Consider the following 20739-nt stretch of genomic DNA (forward strand, 5'->3'; position numbering starts at 1 on the left):
CTTCCGGTAGCATTTCTTATCTAGATCTTATCCAGGTGAGGGGGAGAGCATTAAACACCTGTGTCTTTCCTCCCAGGTTCAACATGCAGGGGTTAGGTGGGGCTACTACTTTGTACTAATTTGAAAGAATCAGTTTATGTTTTTCATTCAAATACCAAAACTGTATGGTTTTTTTTTAACTGTGTGATTTAACCGAAAGAGCAAACTTATTTGGAAACGTTTCTGAAAATACCACTTTGTAGAGGTTTTTCGTAGCCCTGAGTGCAAAACCCTGCTCAGGTGAAACTTTGGCTTGGCAGCTGTCAACAGGATCTCCCTCGGAGCTGATGTGATGCCCACGGGCAGTCACGCACCTGGTTTTGTTTTTACCCCAAGGGTTTTTCCCCAGTCTCAGATTGAGTGTTGTATTCCGCGTCCACCTGCCAACATCGGTTTCCTTCTGCACTCTTGGCTGGTGGAAAGGGCATTTGCTTACTTGAGAACCGGGGTCAGTCTGTGCCCACCTGGAAGGGCCATCGGCAAGTTCACGGAGCCGCCCAGGTGAGGTTCAGCAGAAGGGTCACTCGTCCCATGGCTGTGCCTGGATGGTGCCAGGCCCTCTGCTTCGTACCAAGGGTCCCTGGCACCCAACTTTGGCTCCTGCCTTTCGTAGAGCTGCCCGGCCTGGGGAAACATGATGTTTTCATAGAATCTCAGAAATATATAAATAATCGGGACGGTTGGCAGGTGCTGCGGCAGAAAGCCGTCCAGGGCTCGGAAGGCGTTTAACGGGGCAGGGAGCCATCGTCCGTGAGTGCGCCTCAGCAGTCAGGAGTCACCTGGGGAGAAGCCGGTGCGCACCCGGGTCCCAGGCACAGAAGGTTCCAGGGGAAAGGGCAGCCTGCCAAGGGTCTGAAGCGAGGGGGAAGAGTATCTAAGAGAAGCTGGAGAGAGAGACGCAGAGGCCAGACCAGACCATGAAGAGCCTGCTAGGCTAGTGGTGAGGGGAGACTTACCAGCAGCTGGGAGCAAAGCGTTCTCAGTGGGAAGAGGATGTGATTGGACGATTGCTCTGAGTGCGCCGTGGGAATCCCCGAGAGAAGGTGCCCTGTGGCCCCGTGGAATCAGCCCTGCACATGGGGTTCCTGCAGAGTGCGTGCCGCTGTGCCCACTCCTGCGAGGGACAAGGAACCGAACCACTGCTGTCTTTGGAATCGGATCACACCACTCAGGGCGGTGCTGCCGCTTCCTCACGCTGGCCAGCGTCGGGCTCTCTGTGCCCTGGATCCGTGACAACTGCAGAGACTGCTCTGCCCACCCCCCCCCCCCCCGAGAGGGGAGGCGCTGCCGTCAGTGAGCTCCGTAGGGCAACCAAATCTCACGCCTTTAACCGCACTTGAAACACGGTCCATCGGACATTTGGCTAAGGCGGTGAAAACAGATTTTGTTCAGTAACTGCTGGCAGCTGAGCCCATCCTGACTCATGCAGAGGTGCCTGGGAGTTTTAAAGGGAGACTGGGGGATGCAGGGGGAGCTTAGGGCCTGAGCAGAGCGAGGGAGGTGGAAAATTACAAAGGAGCAGGCAGAGGGGCTTGGCCAAGTGAGCCCCATCTGGTCTCCTCCCAGCCCTCCCAGGTCGGAGACAGGAGCTCTGTCCTCAGGTGCTTGGCTGAAATCAATAGTAAATTCTTTTGACAGCCTTGAGATTTCTCACACAGGCATTCATCCTAGGGATGAAGGATTTTTTTTTTTTTTTTTTTCCAGTTTATTTATTTGAAAGGCAGAGTAAGGAGGAAAGACAGAGAGCAAGAGAGATCTTCCACCTGCTGGTTCACTTCTCAAATGGCCTCAATAGGTGAGGCTGGGCCAGGCTGAAGCCAGGAGCCAGGAACTCCATCCAGGTCTCCTGCGTGGGTACAGGGGCCCAAGCATTCAGGCCATCTTCCACTGCTTTCCCAGGCTCCTTAGTAGGGAGCTGGAATGGAAGTGCAGCAGCCTGGACTTGAACTTGTGTTCCTAGGGGATGCCTTCATGGCAGGTGCTGGCCCCAGGAATGGAGTAATGAGGAACCTATATCAGTGTCTTTATGATGGGTCAAGGTCGAGGCCCCATAGAAAAGAGGGCTTGGAGGATCTTGCTAGTTAGGCAGAGTCTCAATGGCTAGAGAAACCTTGCCTATAATTTGCATAAAAAAGGAGAACTTGGTGTCAGGAGACATGGGGTTTCTCTGTGACCTCAGGCAGGTCATTTCCCTCTTCAGGGCCTAAGTTTGCTTATGTTTCAAAGACATCAGAACAGGTGGTGGTACTTTTTAAGAACACTTCCTACTCAAATACCCTCTGATTCAAAATCTAAAATGCAATCTTGTGGCTTACTCGAATCCTGCTTTAAGGGACCTTCAGCCTGTGGCTGTTTCCGCAGGGCTGTCCTTAGAAGGAGCACAGTCACATTCAGAAAGTCTCCTGTGAGGGCCCACTCGTTCCCCCACGACGCTGTGGGTACAGGCACCGGCCCAAGCTGGGAAAGCCCCTGGCTGCACGGAGTTGTGGGCCCGCCCACTTCTCTGCTCAGCAGATGAGTTGCTCCTGGGGCGAGGAATGAGAGTGTGGGAAGGGGTGTGGCAGCCGACAGCCCTCATTGAAATGAGGGCTTCGAGGTGGGGGTGGGGTGGGGTGGGGGGAGCCCCTGGACCACAGGAAGGCACTAGCGCTTTGTTTGAGAATCACAGAGGGAGGGAGAGACAGAGAGGTCTTCCATCCACTGGTTCACTCCCCAAATAGACGCAACAGACAGAACTGAGCCGATCCGAAGCCAGGAGCTTCCTCCTGGTCTCCCCTGCCAGTGCAGGTGCTTAAGCAGCTCATCAGGCCATTAGCAGTAAGCTGGGTCGGAAGAGAAGCAGCCAGGACATGGACTGGTGCCCATAGGGGATGCCGGTGCCGCAGGCAGAAGCTTAGCTCCCTGCACCACAGTGCCGGGGCCCCTGACACGGGAGCTTTTCACAGAAGGAGGATTTTTTTTTAATGACAGGCAGAGTTAGACAGTGAGAGAGAAAGGTCTTCCTTCCATTGGTTCACCCCCAAAATGGCTACTGCAGCCGGTGCTCTGCGCCGATCTGAAGCCAAAAGCCAGGTGCTTCCTCCTGGTCTCCCATGCAGGTGCAGGGGCCCAAGCACCTGGGCCATAGGAGGGTGTTTTTTAAACAGTCCTTGTCTTGACTGTTAAGGAACAGGTTTTTTTTTTTTTTTTTTTTTTTTAATACTATTTGTTGAACTCTTTACTTAGTATAGAGTTAATCATATGTGCATAAAGTTAGTTAAAAATAGATCTTAGTAACAAATAAGAATGGGAATAGGAGGAGGGGGGAAGAGGGGTGGGAGTGTGGGTGGGAGAGCAGGTATTGTGGGAAGAATCACTGTGTTCCTGAAGTCGTATTTACGGAATGCAGGGAGCTTGATTCTTTAAATAAAAGGTTTCTGGGCGGTGGGGAGGGGGGCGGAATGAGGAGGAGGATAGTGCTGATATTCTGTCATTGGAGGGCAGAGTCAGCCTTGAAGTCAGTAACACTCCGTCTCAACAGGACTCTAGAGGGAACCAGGTGGCCACGAAACAAACTTCGTAATTCATTCTGGAGCGATTTTCTCTGGAAGTTTCATGGAAACTGAGTTCAAGTCCATGACTCTTTACAAATGGGAATGTGTAAACTCGAAATTATCCCTGTGCCCTTACTACAGAGGTTTCAACCATGCAGTTTGGTTAGAGTGTTGGTGTTTGAACGTTTTCTCTTGGAGCTCCGTCCTCTGCTGTGTCTGATTTGTCACAAACACGTGCTGTGTGTGAAGAAGCTAAGTCGCTCTGGTGGGATAGACCTGGTGGAGCACGGAGGAGCTTTCGTGAGGAAGCAGGTCAGGACTAGAAGCCATCCGCGAGCCCCTTCGCGTCTCTAACTCCATGCCCGTGCCATGCTGCCCAGGTTTCTAACCCTGCAGTTTAGCTCTGCTGATTGCATGTGAACTCCACATGAGTGTCCTCTCATGTGTCCGGCTTCCTGCCCAGTGTTGCATGCAAGACGCGTGTGTGGCAGCCACTTATTCTAGTGGCTGGAGAGCAGGGATCCGCCAGCTCCATGTGGTCTGGGGCCCAAACCAAGCTCATGGCTTTATTTTGTGCAGTCCCTGGGCCGAGAATGGCTTTTATGTTTTTAAACAATGATAAAGAAAATAAATAAAGAAAAATTGCTGTGAGAGATGTATGGGGCCAACAAGCCCTAAAATATTTACTGTTCATTCTTTGTGTCATTCATTCATTCATTAATTTGAAAGGCAGAAGACAGAGATGGAGAGATCGTCCGTAGGCTGCTTCACTCCCCACAAATGCCCACAACAGTTCTGGGCAGACCAGGCTGATGGCAGGATCTGAGAACTCATGCTGGGCCTCGTACCTGGGAGGTGGGGACCCAACAGGAGCCATCACTTGCTGCTTCCCACGGTCTGCACCAGCAGGAAGCAGAGCTGGGACTTGAACCCGGGGCCTCTGATACGGGATGCAGGCATCCCCTAACTGCTATGCCGGGGGCCTCCCCCATGGTGTGCTGTCGATAGCCACTTGGGCTATTGTCTAGCTTGGGCCATTTTGAATGGTGCGGCTGTGACCGTTCCCTGCAGGTCTCCTGGGGCACATAAACACAGGTCGCTGTTGGGTGTGTACCTGGGGGCACAAACCTGGGTCACAGAGTTTGCAGGGGGTGCTTAGCCCCGGCACGTACAACACATTGGCCATGCTCCTGGCAGCCCTGTGTAAACGTCCACTCGCCCCCGTGCCTGGTGCTGACAGTCTTTTCAGCTTTGGCCTTCTAGTGGATTTCATTGTTAGCGTGTTGTGCTGTTAATTTGCATTTCCTTTTGGACACCTGAGACTGAACATTGGTCATAGCTCTGTTGGGCCCTTCGCACCCTCTTCTGGTGAAAAGCCTCTTTAAATTTATCTGTGTGTGCTGATTTTCTATGGGGTTATTTGCCTTTTTCTTCACTGAGTTATAAGAGTTCTTAAATATGTTCTGGACACGAGTCCTTTGTTGTGTGTGTGTGTGTGTGTGTGTGGATTGTCAGTATCTTCTTACTGTGCCTATCTGTTTGCATATTGGTGTCTTCTGATGAGCATTTTATTAGTCCAGTTTATCAGTATTTCCATCATTTCCGTTATTAGTGCCATCGGTGGCTTGTTTACAAATCTCTACCCTGAGATCATGAAGATCCTCTTTCGTTTGCTTCTAGAATCTTTTTTTTTTTTTTTTTTTTTTTTTTGGACAGGAGAGTGGACAGTGAGAGAGACAGAGACAGAGAGAAAGGTCTTCCCTTGCCGTTGGTTCACTCTCCAATGGCCGCTACGGCCGACGCATCGCACTGATCTGAAGCCAGGAGCCAGGTGCTTCTCCTGGTCTTCCATGGGGTGCAGGGCCCAAGCACTTGGGCCATCCTCCACTGCACTCCCTGGCCACAGCAGAGAGCTGGCCTGGAAAAGGGGCAACCAGGACAGGACCGGCGCCTCGACCGGGACTAGAACCCCGTGTGCCAGCACCGCAGGCGGAGGATTAGCCTAGTGAGCCGCGGCGCTGGCCTGCTTCTAGAATCTTTACTGTCATATCTCCCCGCCAACCGATGTAGGTCTGAGTATGAATGTAGTGTACGGTGTGAGGCAGGAGTCGAGTCTTATACTTTATTGAAACAGAAATCAGGCAAAAGTCCTTCCTTTGCCCCTGCCCTAGCGTGTTACCTTGATTGCAAATGAAGTGACCAAGTATGTATGTGTCTGTTTCAGAATTCTCTGTTGTGTTTCATTGGCCTGTTAGTTCTCGGGCTAAAACCACTGAATTACTCTTGCTTCGTAATGAGTCATGGTATCTCCAGCTTGTTTGTCTCCAGGACTGTCTGAACTTTCCTTGTCAGTTTGCCTTTCCATGAATTTTAGAATCGGCTCAACAGTGTTCATTTTAATTAAGATTACATGGGATCTATAGATTAATTAGAGGAAGATGGAAACTTTTATAATTGAGTTATGGAGTCCCTGACCACGGTTTCTTTTTCCCACTTTCAAGAGCTAATCTAATTCTCAGTGTTTCACAAACAGTAGTACAGATAGCATTCCTCCTCTGTGGTCTGTCTCTCCCAGCCGCACAGCAGAAGCCGACACGGCTGTTCAGCGAGCCAGAAGCAAACTTGACTGCCAAAAAGACTAGCCGGGCAGGAAGCCTCTTCTGCAGAGTGTAGTGTTTAGAAGAGGGTGTCATTAGAAAAGAGTCGTGATTGAACCCTGTGGAGAGTGGGTTCATTCAACAGGTTCATCTACTCCAGTTCTTAATATTGCCTTTTAAAGAGTTTTGTTTATCTGAGAGGGGGAGGGGGAGACATCCTACCCACCGATTCACTCCCCAAACGCCCAAAACAGTTGGGGCTGGGCTAGGCAGAATCTATGAGCTCAGAACTCAATTCAGGTCTCCCATGTGGGTGGTAGGGACCCAAATCCTTGTGCCATCATCACCTGCTACCTCCCAAGGTCTACATTAGCAGGAAGGTGGAATCGGGAGTGGAGCTGGATCTGAAACCCCATGTGGGCTTTAGGTATCCCAAGCTGCTAGGGCAAACTCCTACTCCAGTATTGTGTCTGCGTGTGTTTTATCCTGTACCCAGGGCTGCTTTGCCTGGACTTGTGCAGTTAACCACGCAGGTGTCTGTTCAGTGCAAGGGACGGTTGCAGCGACGAAATGAGTAGCGCGGAGCCTGCTGGTCAGTGGACTCTACTGGACAGCCACCGCTCGTCTCATGAACTTTTGTCTTTCCGCTCTAGGACTGTCCTTTCATTGTGTGTATGACCTATGCCTTCCACACTCCAGATAAACTCTGCTTCATCCTGGACCTGATGAACGGTGAGCAACACCCGGGGAGACTGAATCCATGAAGGCCTTGGCCTTGATGCTGCCTCTGGCATTGTTCCCTGGGCAGACGCAGCTGGAGTCTTCCCAATAATTAGGTCCCCCGAAGCTGGAGGAAACCTTTTACTGTTCAATTTTCAATAGGAATTCGTTTAAAAATGTTGACTGTGACTTCTCTCTGGACCTCCAGGTCCTCCCAACACCCAGCCAGCCCCCTCCCCCATTCCCCCGGAAGTTGGATTTTGTAGGAAAGATTCTCATAAAATACTGAGAGTGAAACTTGATTTTCTGGAATGCAGCTGGCCTTGGTCTTTAATTAGCTTATTTCCTGGCCTTCCACTGTAGGAATGAAATACCCCCCGAGGATATAGGCCAAAGATAGAAATGCATTTAAAGACCAGCTCTGAAGGACCGGCGCTGGGCTCATAGCGATTCCAGCCCCGGTCTCCTGCGCCCTCTAAACCTGCAGCCCCTGCTCTGGTTTCCCAGACTGGACAGTGGTCCTGAGGGTGCTGAAACCCAGTCAGCTGGAGAAGTCGCTTTCCTACACCAGAGGGCGTTACGGCTATAAAATCGCAAATATTTTAGTAACAAGAGCCAAAGGAAAAAGACATACAGTCCTACCACCCAAATGCCTGTGTGTGTTTTTGTTTTCTTTCTGTGCCCTTGAAGTTTGATTCTGTGATTTTAAACCAAACCTATGCAGAAACTATAAAAAGGGCGTCACAGGCATGGTCATGAGCCACAGAAAGCGGACACAGCGGCCATTTGTGTGAGTGTCGGAGCAGGCACAGCGGCCGTGGGGAGACAGGAGCCTGGGCCGTGTTTACGTTTCCTCCAGGGCACTGAAAGCGTCCAAGGACAGAAATCAAAGGTGGGCGGAAGGGCAGTGCACAGCACTGTTCTCCCGCACACGACCACCGAGGAGGATGATGGATGGACGGCGGTCTCTGCTCACTGACTCACGCCCACTCCCCCACCTCTGATTGCAGGGGGCGACCTGCACTACCACCTCTCCCAGCACGGGGTGTTCTCCGAGAAGGAGATGCGGTTCTACGCCACCGAGATCATCCTGGGGCTGGAACACATGCACAACCGCTTTGTTGTCTACAGGGATCTGAAGGTGAGGACAGCTGGTGCAGCCATGCCGAGGGCCCCTCCACAGCCCCTGTCACGTGCCCCAAGGCCATCGTCCCACCCCATGAAGTCCTTATCTGTGTGACGTCAAACTGTGCAACAACAGACCCCACTTTGAAAACTGCAGTCAATTAAAGGACAACAGAAGAGCGGGAGAGGCTTTGTTCTGTTGCTGCCCATTTTAGGAGAGATTGTAATTCGGTTAATGTTCACTAAGCATCCAATTTGGCCCTGGCCATGTGAGAGCTGGACATAGGCAGAGATGGGCGAGCTGGTGTGGGTGGCCTGGCATGCCCATGTCCCACACCCGAGTGCCCAGGTTCAATGCCCAGCTCCTGATTCTAGCTTCCGCAGGTGGACCCTGAATGCAGCAGGGGATGGCTCAAGGGGTTGGTTCCCAGTCACCCATGTGGGAGCCCTGGGTTGTGTTTCCAGTTCCCGGTGATGGCCTGGCCCAGTCTTTGGTGTTACAGGCATCTGGGGAGTGAAGCAGTAAGTGGGCGTGCTAGTGCACGCTCTCTCTTTCCACCTGTCTCTGTCTTTCTATCTCTCAAATAAATATGTAAATAATTCAAAAGAAAAGGCGAACAAGCCAAGAATAGATATTTTACGGGACTTAAAAGCTGGTGAGCCCAGCCCACGCGATCTGAAGGCCGGGCTAGAGCACAGCACACAGTTGTGCAGCTGTGTTGGGCAGTGAGAGAAGAATTGAGAGGCGTGACAGTCACCAAACACAAGGAGGTCCCAGGAGAATCTGTCTGCCTGTTATCTCTAGATGCTTCTTGAATGAGCCCCCAGTGGCCAGTTGAAACGCATGGGTTATATGCTTTCCTCTAAAGATCTAAGATGACTTTAAAAAAAGATTCATTCATTTATTTAAAAGGCCGAGTGACAGAGAGAGAGAGAGAGCGAGCAAGCAAGTTTCCACCTGCTGGTCATTCTGCAAATGACCGTAACAGCTGGGGCTGAGCCAGGCCAAAGCTAGGAGCCTGGCCCACATGGGTGACAGGGGCCCAAGTACTTGAACCATCATCCACTGCCTTCCCGGGGGCGTCAGAAGGGAGCTGGATTGGAAGTGGAGCCTCTGGGACTGGAAGCAGCACTCTGACAAGGGGATACTGGGGTTGCAAGCAGTGGCTTAACCTGCTGCTCCACAATGCCAGCCCCTAAGATGCTTTTTAACATTTCCTTTTAAGAATCTAAAATATTTTATTTTATTTCTGAACATTTTATTTTTTTCCAAAAATGCTTTGTGAATTTTAAAACTTTCTGCAAATTTAAAGAAGGTAAAGAAGGGGGAAAAACCGTACCTTTATTGAATTACAGAAAACCAGACGTGGGTTCGCTCACAATGTTACATTCCCCTAGGTAAGTTTTGCAGAATGATAAAATACACACTGCAGGCCCACAAAGTGCCTTTGTCATACGTTGCAATTTAAATCTGTAACCGGTAGCTAATCATCTTTATGCTGTGTTTCGGTTTGCTAAGCTATTTAGTTGGCAAATGGCATTATTTAATTTGCATTCAAATGTAATTCTGGTCACTCACGATTATTCATGTTTCAATTTTATAAGAGCACACCATTTTTATTTCAAGCAAAACAATACTTGATCTCCAGCAGAAAAATATTACTAAGACGACTGTAATACGATGTATATTATGGAGAAGAGCTTTGTTTTCCATGATCATGCAGATGAACCTAATCTTCATGGATATGTTGTATCAGTATTGTGGTCAGAATCCTCTCTGGTCCTTTGCTGGGTCCCCGTGTTGACTACGCACTGATGAACAGAAATGCCGCTTATCAGGATTAGGGTGGCACGGGGGTGTGTTTTGATGTCTTAGTATGCATTCAGTTCTGTCCAGATCCTTTCTGTTCTGGGCCTGGTGGGCTCATTCTCAGAAGCCCTTATGATCCCCGTAAGCCTCAGAGCTGGTGGGCTCACTGCTCACCGTCGGGAGACACCCTTTCCTGGCTGCATGTTGGGTCTGGGTGGGTACAGTGAGAAGGAGGTGCTGTTGACCCTGGCGGCTGTGACCGTGACCATGACCGCCCCTGGAGCTCATTTAAGTAGCGGGAGCTTCCGTGCCCATCTGGGCCCTTTCCTGCTGAAGTTAATCTGAGCAATGTTCGTCTCCGTATGGTGCCTGCTGGGGTGTGATCCTAGCAAGCCGGGCTTCATGTTGAGGAACAAGCCGTGATCCAGTAAGAGCACCTCCAGTGTCTGTCCGCTGAGACATTCCCAGAGCCTCTGAAAGTCACTTCCTCTCTCCGTGTAGCCCGCAAATATCCTCCTGGACGAGCACGGACACGTGAGGATCTCAGACCTCGGGCTCGCCTGCGATTTCTCCAGGAAGAAGCCACACGCGAGCGTGTAAGTAGCCGCGGCTCTGCTCACCGCCACTTCCCACGCACCGCTGGCCAGCGAGGACCCTGAGTATGTGAGGACGCCAGTCCAGGGGAGACCCCGGGTGTCACAGGCTGTGGGAGGGAGGCGACAGCCGTGTGCTTTCAAGTTCTAACTGCGGGGAGTGGTTGAGCCTGCTCAGGGGCCAGTGGGGTGACCCGAGTTCCTGCTGCCCGGTTGCCCTGCATGTGTTGTTAACCCATGCAGCCCTTGGTCCCTTTGTCCATGAAGTCAGCCCAGGAAAACAGAGGCAGCTACATGGCAGGGAAGGCACGGAACCACATAGAGAGCCGAGTTTCAGCTACTCCTCCCCCTTTCCCGAAGGTAGTTTTACAGAAATAATACAAGGAATTGGGAAGATTTTTTTAACAGAGAAAAATCACCCTCTCCCACTTGGAGCTCTTGACGCGAGTCTTCTCATTTGATGCACTGGGACGACGAACCCGCCCAGTCCTCCGAGCTCTGTGGAGGCAGCCACAGTGGCCACAGCTCTCGGGGACTTGGAAGTGCTTCTTTCTGGCAGTGGCTGTGCCTGGTCAGCCCGTGGTGGCCCGGCCCGAGGACTTCTCTGTGCCCAGGGTGGTTGACACGACAGCAGACACACACAGGGTGCCGCCCCCAGCCTGCCGAGGAAGCAGAGCAGAAGGCAAAGAGGTGTGTGTCTTCCCCTCGGCGTCAGGTCACCCGCGTGGGAAGTGTGGCCACGTGTGCTTTTCCATCTCGGGCTTAGCCCCAGGTGTCTGACAATGGTGTCGTCTCGCCATCCTGAAGTTAGGTTCATCTCTGCACCGGGTGCTCTGGAAGAGCTCTGGGCGCCCCATTTCATGCACCTGTGGGGGAAATCAGCTGCAGGGCAGGTACCGACCACCCTTTGTGCGGCTGCGAAGCAAAGTGGCTGGGAACTGCAACACTCCGGAGTGACCGCGTGGAGTCAGGACCGCCTCTTAAAGCTGTGATGGAGCGGCGCGCTTTCTGTAGACACACTCCTCTTGCTCTGCACAACCTGGGATGTGCTGATAAAAGCATTAGCATTTTTCTAGCACTTCATAATTATTAGGCCAGAACCTGTGGTTGTATAAGCTTCTCCCAGGGAGTTCATCAGACGGTTTTTAAGAGAGTCATTTGAATTTTTAATACCATGGCTATTTGGTATGCTAATTTCTTCAATTTAGGAGAGTCATCACTACATACGAATCCACGAGTTCATAAGAGTTAATCTTCCAAAGGAATTAACTTTCAGTCACGGGGTTATTTATTTCCTTAGAGGGCCTAGCCCATATTTTTTCTTTTTTTAACTGTAATTCACATTGGCTTCGAAGCACAGGCTGTTCTTTTGCCGGCTCTGCTCTGCGAAGTGCAGCCTTTGAGTAGCACCTGCAGGGAGGTGCCCTGGGGTGGCTGGTTCCCGGGAGGCCTCCCTTAGGGGAGATAAGTACACACCGGGACACGGGTGTTGGGTGGAGGAGGTGCTTTGTGCTAAGAACAAAGGCTACAGGACTGCATTTGAATCCCCCTCCTGAGATACGGAAGCCCCAGTTTTCCTCTTCTTCCTTTTAAAGATTTATTTATTTGAAAGGCAGAATGACAGGGAGAGAGAGAGGTCTTCATCTACTTGGTCCACTTCCCAAATGGCCGGAACAGCCAAAGCTGAGCCAGGCCAGAACCAGGAGCCTGGGACCCCGTCTTTATCTCCCATGTGGGTGCCAGGGCTTGGACCATCTTCGCCTGCCTTCCCAGGTGCATTAGCAGGGAGCGGGGTCAGAAGCAGAGCAGCCGGGACTCAACCTGGCACTTGGATGTGGGACGCAGGCATTGAAGGCAGCAGCTCGACCTGCTGCGCTGTGTCGTCAGCCCCTCAACTTCTCTCTAACAGTGATATTTATTTCCCGCGTGTGTTCACTGGCGGGGGTTAAATCAGCTCACGACCCCCAACATGTATTCACTGCACTTGCGCTGTATGCCGGGTGCTGGCGTTGCTGCTGTAACAGAGCTGGTGCCTGGCATCCTGAATATGCAGCCCAGGCGCAGGGGCCCAGGCCAGTAAGTGGCCGGTGTGGGCCACCCATCCCAGCAGCCGTGGCTGGGTTGTTTGCTGAGTAGCAGCAGTCCCAGGCTTGCTGCACTGGCTGCTTCGATCGCGTGGTCTTCACAGGGACCCCGTAAGCTAAAGCTGCCATTGTCCCCTTCTTACAGTACAGAAGTTGAGTTTCAGAGAAATTAGGGGACTGGAACAAGGCTGCATGGCTGGCCCGCCGTGGAGCTGGGGTGCTATCACCCAGTTCTGCCTGACTGCAGAGCCCTTGCTTGCTCTCTATGCTGTGCAGGTCTGTGAGGCTCTGCTGGGGCCTGCCCAGCACTTTCACCCTGAACTTGGCTTCCTCAGCTTTTTGAAGCAGTCCCTGTGCTCCTTGGAATCTGCCTGTCTGCAACTCCGAGTCCGTTGATGGAATCAAATGAGATGCTCCCTGTGGAGTAGCCAGGAAAAAAAAAAAAAAAAAAGGAAACCTCTGGGCTCTGGGGAGTGAACAGATTGTCAGTGGCTAATCCGAGTCCTGGCTCAATTTCTCTAAGAACACAAAGCCGCGTTTCAAGCCGCAGAGTCCTGAGAGGCTCACGTGTCTTCCGTGGAATGTGTCGGGGTAGCACATGTGGCTGCCGTGGAGGCAGAGTCGGAAAACCACAGCGGCAGGGCCCAGCGCTGTGCTCTAGCTGTGTCCGGCGGCAGCCTGGAGGCCCGACCTGCATCAGCGTGTTTCTTTCTCCTTGTGGAAACTCATCCAACCCAGAGCTGTGACTCGGTGCTGAGAAAGACGGGTTGGCAGGTCACCGTGCAGGGCCTTCCCGGAAAAGGCTCGGGATGCTGCTTGTAGAGCCTTCCGGTGCCCTGGGGCCCTCACGCCTTCCACCTGGAGGTTCCTGACATGGAGCTTTCCCGAGTGCGAGGCCGTCCTGACCATGGGATGGCGCTCTTTGGAAACGTCCCTCCTAGGAACACGGTACCAGGCCCACTGGTGACAGGATCGCTACTAACCCCAGTCATTTTTCTGAGCAGAATTAACAGAGCTGCAGGTGGGTTGAGCCGTGCACCGGCAGTCCCCACGGAGCCGTGCACTGGCAGTCCCCACGGCTCCTGAGAGAGGGAGGTGTTACCTTATTATCCGTGTTGTTGATGAAGAAAATCAGTGAAGGGTGACGAGGCTGCAGGGCGCACAGGCAGACAACGGCCGGCGCAGGGACCCTCGCACTTGCATCTTTGCAATCCCCTTCAGAGCTCGGCCGGCTCTTGAGAAAGGAGTGGCGCCCGCCCGGCTCTCCTAGGGGCACAGGGTGGGGGTGGGAGGCTGGAGAGGCCCCGTGGGACCAGGGCTGCAGCGTGGCAGGTGGTGCTGCTTGCATCAGACAGGCAGGTGCTCCCGGGTGATTTTCTCAGCTTCCTGAAAGGCATCTTCATGTTCTCTTAGTGCCGAGTCCCTGGTCCTCGAGCCGCTCTTAACGCTCAACGTGATTTATCTACCTGATGCACGTGGGCTTGAGCGCCCCTGGGACCTGTCACCTGTGAGGTGACACCAGCCAGGCGGTCCTCACTGTCTGCACGGGAGGTGGCAGCGTGCAGGAGTGGGTGCCCCTCCCCCTCCTCCTTTCTGCTGCTGCCCCAGCCCCATGCATCTCCGTGCCAGGGCTCCTGAACAGGCAGGAGCGCCCGTGGTATCCACGGCGGGAGAGGAGACGGCTTTCAGCTCTCAGGCCGTGGACCTCGCCTCCTTCACCCTGAACTCCGGGGGTCATCCCCTCCTGTACACTCGCGGGTGAGGGCGGAGCAGCGCGTCCCCTGCCTGCCCCTCTCCTCTCTCCACAGCTGCTGCTGTCCCTGAGTGGCATCCACACCTCCTGCGCCGGCAGTGTGTCCTCAGGCGGGCCTGCTCCGTAACCACGTGTGACCTTTCTTCTCCCCAGGGGCACCCACGGGTACATGGCTCCCGAGGTGCTGCAGAAGGGGACAGCCTACGACAGCAGCGCCGACTGGTTCTCCCTGGGCTGCATGCTCTTCAAGCTGCTGCGAGGGTGAGTGGGGCGCGGCTCGTGGACTCGAGCCCCTCCGGGAGTGTTTGGAATCTGGGACGTGGTGCTTTCCCCTCCTCCCCCCCTCCCCCTCCTCTTCCCTTGTTCCTTCTTTCATTTGTTCCCGCTCTCTCTCTATATATTTATTTGAGAGGCAGAGAGAGCGGGCTCCCATCTGTGGGTTCACTCCCCGAATGCCTGCGACAACCTAGGGAGGCTTAGGGACCCAAAGTGACAGCTGGGAAGACCACAGCGTGTGTCTCGCAAGGACTTGAGCCAGGCCCTGCTGCCTCACAGGGTATGCGTGAGCAGGAAGCTGAAATCCAGGGCACAGCGAGAACTCGAACCCCGGCACTTCAGTGTGGGATGTGAGCGTCCCAAGAAGCGTAGGAGCAGCTGGAGCTGGTGCTTGGCCGGTGACTTCCTGTCCTGTGCGCCTGAGAGGCGCTTTCCCATAAGCTTACAGAGCAGAGCTTTTCCTTGGTCTGTCTGTCCCGTACCATATAGGAATCACAGTGCTTTGAGGTCCAGACAAAGGCTTGTGTGAAATATTTCCATTGCAAGCCACACTCTGGGAGTAGGGATTGTTTCACCTGTAGGTGATGGGGCAGGCATTCTACAGCAATGAAGATACCGCCTGGGATCCCAGCCTCTCTGCTTCTGATCTGGTGCTCACCTGGGAGGCTCAGATACTTGGGTCCCTGACTCCCACAGGGATTGCGCTCTCATAAGCTCCTGATTCCAGCTTGAGCCAGCTTCAGCTCATGCAGGCATTTGAGAAGTGATCCAGCAGATGGAAGATTCCCTCCCTCCCTCCTTCCCTCCCTCTCTCTCTCTCCCCCCCCACTTCTCTGCCTCTCTCCCCCCTCTCTCTCTGCTTCTCTCTCTGCCTCTCTCTCTCTCTCCCCGCCTCTCTCTCTCTCTCTCTCCCCGCTTCTCTGCCTCTCTGCTTCTCTCTCTCTCGCTCTCAGTGGGAGTCACAGCAGATGCAGGGAGTCCAGTCTTACATGGCCCTAATTCTGTCTGCCTTTCAAATAAAATGAAAATAATTTTTTAAAAAAAACCTCACAAGATAAAATGTGGATAATTGGAACAGGTAGGATTTTTTCCCCCTAGATATTAATTGTTCATGATTTTCTTGTAAACTTAACAGCATTTTGAGAATTACAAAAGTTGAAGACCCTTAGCAAACCAATGTTAAAAGTTTGCATGTATTTGTAAAAAATGCTAGAGTTAATTTGTGTGTGTGTGTTTAAGATTTATCTGTTTATTTGAGAGGTAGAATTACAGAGAGAGGGAGAGACAGAAAAGGTCTTCGCATCTGCTGGTTACTCCCTAAATGGTTACAATAGCTATAGCTGGACCAGGGCAAAGCCAGGAGCTTCTTCTGGGTCTCCCATGTGGGTGCAGGGGCCCAAGCTCTTGAGCCATCTTCCACTGCTTTCCCAGTCCATAAGCAGAGAGCTGGTTCAGAAGAGGAGCAGCTGAGACTCAAACTGGAGCCCATATGGGATGCTGGCACTGCAGGCGGGACTTAGCCTACTACACCGCAGTGCCGGTCCCTGTTAATTTGTTTTTAATTTGTGTTTATTTTCATTTTATTTGGAAGGCAGAGAGACAGACAGATCTTCCATCTGCTGATTCACTCCCCAGAAGCCCACAGTAGCTGGGGCTGGGCCAGGCGGGGGCCAGGCTAAAGCCAGGAGTCTGGAATTCCGTCCCCGTCTCTGCCTTGGGTGCCGGGGAGGCAACTACGGAGCCGTCTTCTGATGTCTCCCGGGATGTGCGTTAGCGGGGAGCTGGGACTCACACCAGAGCCTCCCATGCGGGCTGCGTGCGTCTCCAGAGGCGACGTCACACCGTGGCACGTTCCTGTCCCTGCTTCGTGTTTTCAGACTGATCCTATACTTGACCCCGTCCTGTAAGCTACCTGTGATGAAACAGAGTGGAAAAGACTGTGGGAGGAAGCCACTCCCCAGACACACTTTCATCCTGAACACCACCGCCTACGCGAATGCTTCCATTAAGCTGAAGTTTTAGACAGTTTCCTGGAGAGCTCACGTTTTTAAAATAGCTTTTTTAAAAAATTCTTCACTTACAACAATACCCAAAGCCGTTTATATTAAAATTTCCTGGCCCAAATGTCCCTGTCACAATTGCAGCGGGGAACACACAGCTCTGTGTGGGAGCCCAGCCTTTCGCCTTCCACTGCAAGGCCCCCCCGGGCACCGCTGCATCGTCTGATTACATTAACACGTTCTGCAGAGAGGCTGATTTCCACGTCCTCCCCAGGCCAGGTCCCCAGCACCCTGGCTCTTTCCCCAGGACTCCGCTAATCCAGTTGTTCTCTGCTCACCGTATGCGCTCGGGATCTGAAATTGCATTATTGCTTCGAAAGTCAGGGCCTGTTAGTCCGTAATGGGATTACCGTGTTTGTGGAGCCTGGATGGCCTTAGTCCATGTCTTCAGAGCAGTCTGACCTCATCAGCAGGCTTACGTGAAACAAGCCAGACAAAGCCGCTTCCTGCATGGGAGTCTGCCCCCCGCCCCAGTGCTGTCCCTGTGTGCCCGGGGTCTATGCGGCCCCCATGGTCTTGGCCATGCACCTGTGCCGGAGAAGCCGGTAAAGGAACGGAACCCAGGCCTGCAGCCTAAGGGGGTGACGGAGAATGCCGTGGCCCGACAGCCAGCAGTGAAATGTTACAGGGAGATCTGCAAAGCCTTGCATTTAGGGTCTTGTTTGCTTCTTTGCTAGGACCTTTTATCTATTTGCAAAAATATTCAGCATGCAGCCGTGGAGGGTCTGGCCTGACCCTGCTTCATGTTTTTTATTTTTTTAAAAAGACCGGCGGGAGGGAGGTTCAGTGCTTAACTCTGCACGGTGGAGCAGTGTGATGTGCAGCGGATGCAGTGAGCCCGGTTGTACGTGGCCCTGATTCAGACGCAGCGCACCGAGTGGGAAGCTGTTGAATTCCTCTGCGAAGTCCTGCATGGGGCAGGATCGGGCGAGCTGTTCTGCGAGGCTCCCTTCTCGGGGAGTCGCGGCAGATGGCAGGATGTCCACGAGAGTGGCGTGGGCGGCTGGGCTGGTGCGAGAGCCAGGCACGGAGGCTTCTGCGGAGGGAGTGCCCGAGCGGCGTGGCGCTTGGGGGCCTGAGAGTGGGCTGCAGCCTTGGGAGGACATCTCCCTGACCACATCCATGCTGCGTAGCTCCAGGTGATGGGCGTCTCAGGGCATGGAGTCGCCCAGCAGGGGAGGATTCTGCCTCGGGCATCGGCGCCCTCCCTGTCTGGTGGCCGCACGTTGAGACTGAGCAGAGGGGCTCCTTCCAGCGAGTGACAGCACGAGAAGCAGCTTCCACTCTGGGCTGCGTATCTGACGCCTTCCTTTCTGTGGCTTTGCAGCACTCCTTCGTGGAAAGGATAGAGCACCAAAGCTAAAAAGCAGGAAATCGTTCTCGACTGAAGTGATTGGAATTGAACTTGATAAGCATTCACGGAACACTTGGCCTTGCAGGAGCATGTGCCTGCTGCCATGGGGGGAGGGGAGGGCTGGAGGGAACGGAGGAGGAGGGGGCGAGGGAGGGAGAGGGGTAGGGGACTGTATAGTTCTTAAGGAACCTGCAATCCAGGGGAGTATACAGATGTGTCCACACAGAGCTGGTGGTTGGCTGAGCTGCGTGTGCTGGGGGACACACACGTGGGAGAGGCGACTAACTGGGCAGAGCAGGGCTGGCATCCTGGAGGAGACAGCACAAGAAGCAGGCTTTGGAGGACGGGTAGGAGAATGGTACGGAGACATGGGGCAGGCTGCTGGTGCCCAGTGACCAGTGAGTGGTGGGCGGACTCTCTTGGGACCAGAGAGGGCGCTGGCAAGGAAGGATGGGGAAACCGGGTCCAGACTCAGGCGGACCTTGGACTGAGAGGCACTGGGCTCTGAAGGCTTTCTGGCCAATGGGTGATGCGTCTGGGTGCTTTCTGAGGGACCGAGGCACGGGGTGGGAGTCGGAACCCCCATGAGAGCCCGTGGGCGCTGGAGCTGGGGCAGCGTGCCACTGGCCTGGGAGAAGGGACGTGACCAGCAGCCTCGCGGGGCTGGGGTCCGCACGTGACAGCGAGTCTGCCTTGGTTTGCTCTCTCCCTTAGAGATGCTTGGGCAGGAGGTGAAGATGGGGCAAGTTTAGGGTCCAAGTAATCGGAGGACATTGAGATCGTTACCAAAATCCATAGTTGGAAGACGTTGGGGTTCACATGAAACCAGTGCCTGTTGAGCGCTGTCCGCTGGGTTCAGCCGGCCAAGGGGCTGTGCGCACGAGTCTGTGCTTCTGTCGCTGGAAACGGGCTGTACGTGGGACCCCGCCATGATGCCCACATGTGCCCTGTGTGTTTTTCCTTTTCTCTCTGGAGGGGACCCCCAGCGGCTGTGTTTCCTTGGGCACAAGAGGCCCCAGAAACTGGAACAAAAGGACCAGGAGGTGGGGTGGGCAGAAGTCAGCCTGTGTCCTCCTGTCCCCTGACCATCTTGTGGGGTGGCTGTCACCCAGGCCTCGTCCTCAGCTCCAGGGGGTGCTTGGCGATGCCCGGAACAGTTGTAGTTGTCATAACTTGGACTGCTGCTGACCTCTACTGGGCAGAGGCCCGACGTCCCACAGTACACAGGACAGCCCCACCCACCCGCCCAACAGTCAGCTGCCCCCAGGGTTGACCGTGCTGAGATGTAGAAACCCTGGGGTGCGACAGGTCTCTGGGGCTGAGCCGCTGGTCACCCATGGCCTGTCTTCTCTTTATTTCCTGTGCTTTCAAAGTCCTCGCAGTGACCAAGGCTTCCACCCACCCCACTTCCGCTGGAGTACTTTCCTGCACCCCTTGTTTGTCTCGGCACCCCAGGGTGCCACGAGGCGGCTGGGAGAAGGCTGCTGGGGCAGAGGTGGGGGTCGTGCGTCCCTGGCCTCACAGCACCGGGCCGAGCCATTCAGGCGCCACACTTGTGGGCGCTGGGCCCCGCTTCCGTGTCACAGGACGTGTCCCAGTGTTTCAGAGTGCGCGCGTGTGCAAATCCGTGTGCCTGCTGCTCCTCCATCTGGGCTTAAGGTGTCCGCTGAGGAGGAGAAAGGATGCGGCAGTGGCCTGGGTCTCAAGTTTGTCGCCATTGCTTGGTTGTCCCTGGAGCTGTCACGCGCAGGGAGAGCGCCTGGGGGGTGGCCCGGGGCTCCTGGAGCTCTGCCTGTGTCCTCGAGTTTGCTCCCTGTGGGGGTAAAAACAAGGTTTATAAATATTTTGGCAGCTACTGGCTCAGGTTCAAGACACACACTCCGTGTAACGTGCCATCTTCTTGGTACCCTGACGTTGATTTCTGATGGGAGATTGTCATCTGTCATTACCAATGAGTTGTTTCTGCACTCACTGCTTCCCCGTGGATGTGACGCACCCAGCGTGAGGCGTGCGTGGGCGTTGCCCCCGGCACCTCGTCTCTCTCTCCTGCCACCTCCCAGCTGGCTCGGGGAGAGGGGCACCTGCTGCTCTCCCTGTCTCTCTGGCCTCCCGGAAGCCACGCTCGACCACAGCACGCGCGGATTCTGTTCTCGCAGCACGGCCGCTGCCGACAGGCCGTCCCCGGCTCCTATTTAAAGCGGCTGCGTCAGGGAGCAGCTGTGAGCTCACGGGGCCTGCGAGCGCCGCGTGCCCGCTCATCGTGGAGATTATTACCGCCTCAGGTCTTCTCAGACATGTTCCAAAATAGAAACCAAATCTTTGGCTTTGTTCACAAGGAATAATCGGGACTGCGTTGGAAACAGATGTGCGCCGAGTCTTGCAGCTTGAAAGACCCAGCCTGCTCTCCGGCAGAGGGCAGTGCAGAGCTGCAGAGCCGCCTCCTCGGACCCGGAGCTGCTGTGCTCACAAGCGCCGTTTGCGATGGCATGGCCCAGGCACTCGCTGGCAATGTTTGGCACTGCCGACTCGAATTGCAGACCCCTGTCAGGCCTCCCTGTGGCCTCGTGAAAGGATTTTTAAGTTGAGCACAGGTGTGTGTGAGGGAACAGAGCAGGCCTTCTCTACGCGGCTGGGATACCCATTCTGTGGATAACCAGTCCACTTCAGTGACCAACCCCGTGGATAACTAGTCCACTTCAGTGACTAACCCTGTGGATAACTAGTCCACTTCAGTGACCAACCCCGTGGATAACCAGTCCACTTCAGTGACCAACCCCGTGGATAACCAGCCCACT

General features: G+C 53.9%; 1 protein-coding gene across 3 annotated transcripts in view; it reads left to right on the plus strand.

The window, feature by feature from the left end:
* Positions 1–20739, plus strand: part of GRK3 (G protein-coupled receptor kinase 3) — a 133316-nt gene that overhangs the window by 91191 nt on the left and 21386 nt on the right. For all 3 annotated transcript variants that reach the window (XM_051835476.2, XM_051835475.2, XM_070066046.1), the window contains 4 exons: positions 6823–6901; positions 7900–8030; positions 10326–10420; positions 14408–14515. In XM_051835476.2, the coding sequence (XP_051691436.1) occupies positions 6823–6901; positions 7900–8030; positions 10326–10420; positions 14408–14515 (413 nt within the window). The remainder of the gene's footprint in view (positions 1–6822; positions 6902–7899; positions 8031–10325; positions 10421–14407; positions 14516–20739) is intronic.

Source organism: Oryctolagus cuniculus, chromosome 21, assembly GCF_964237555.1.
Source record: "Oryctolagus cuniculus chromosome 21, mOryCun1.1, whole genome shotgun sequence".
NCBI lineage: Eukaryota > Metazoa > Chordata > Mammalia > Lagomorpha > Leporidae > Oryctolagus > Oryctolagus cuniculus.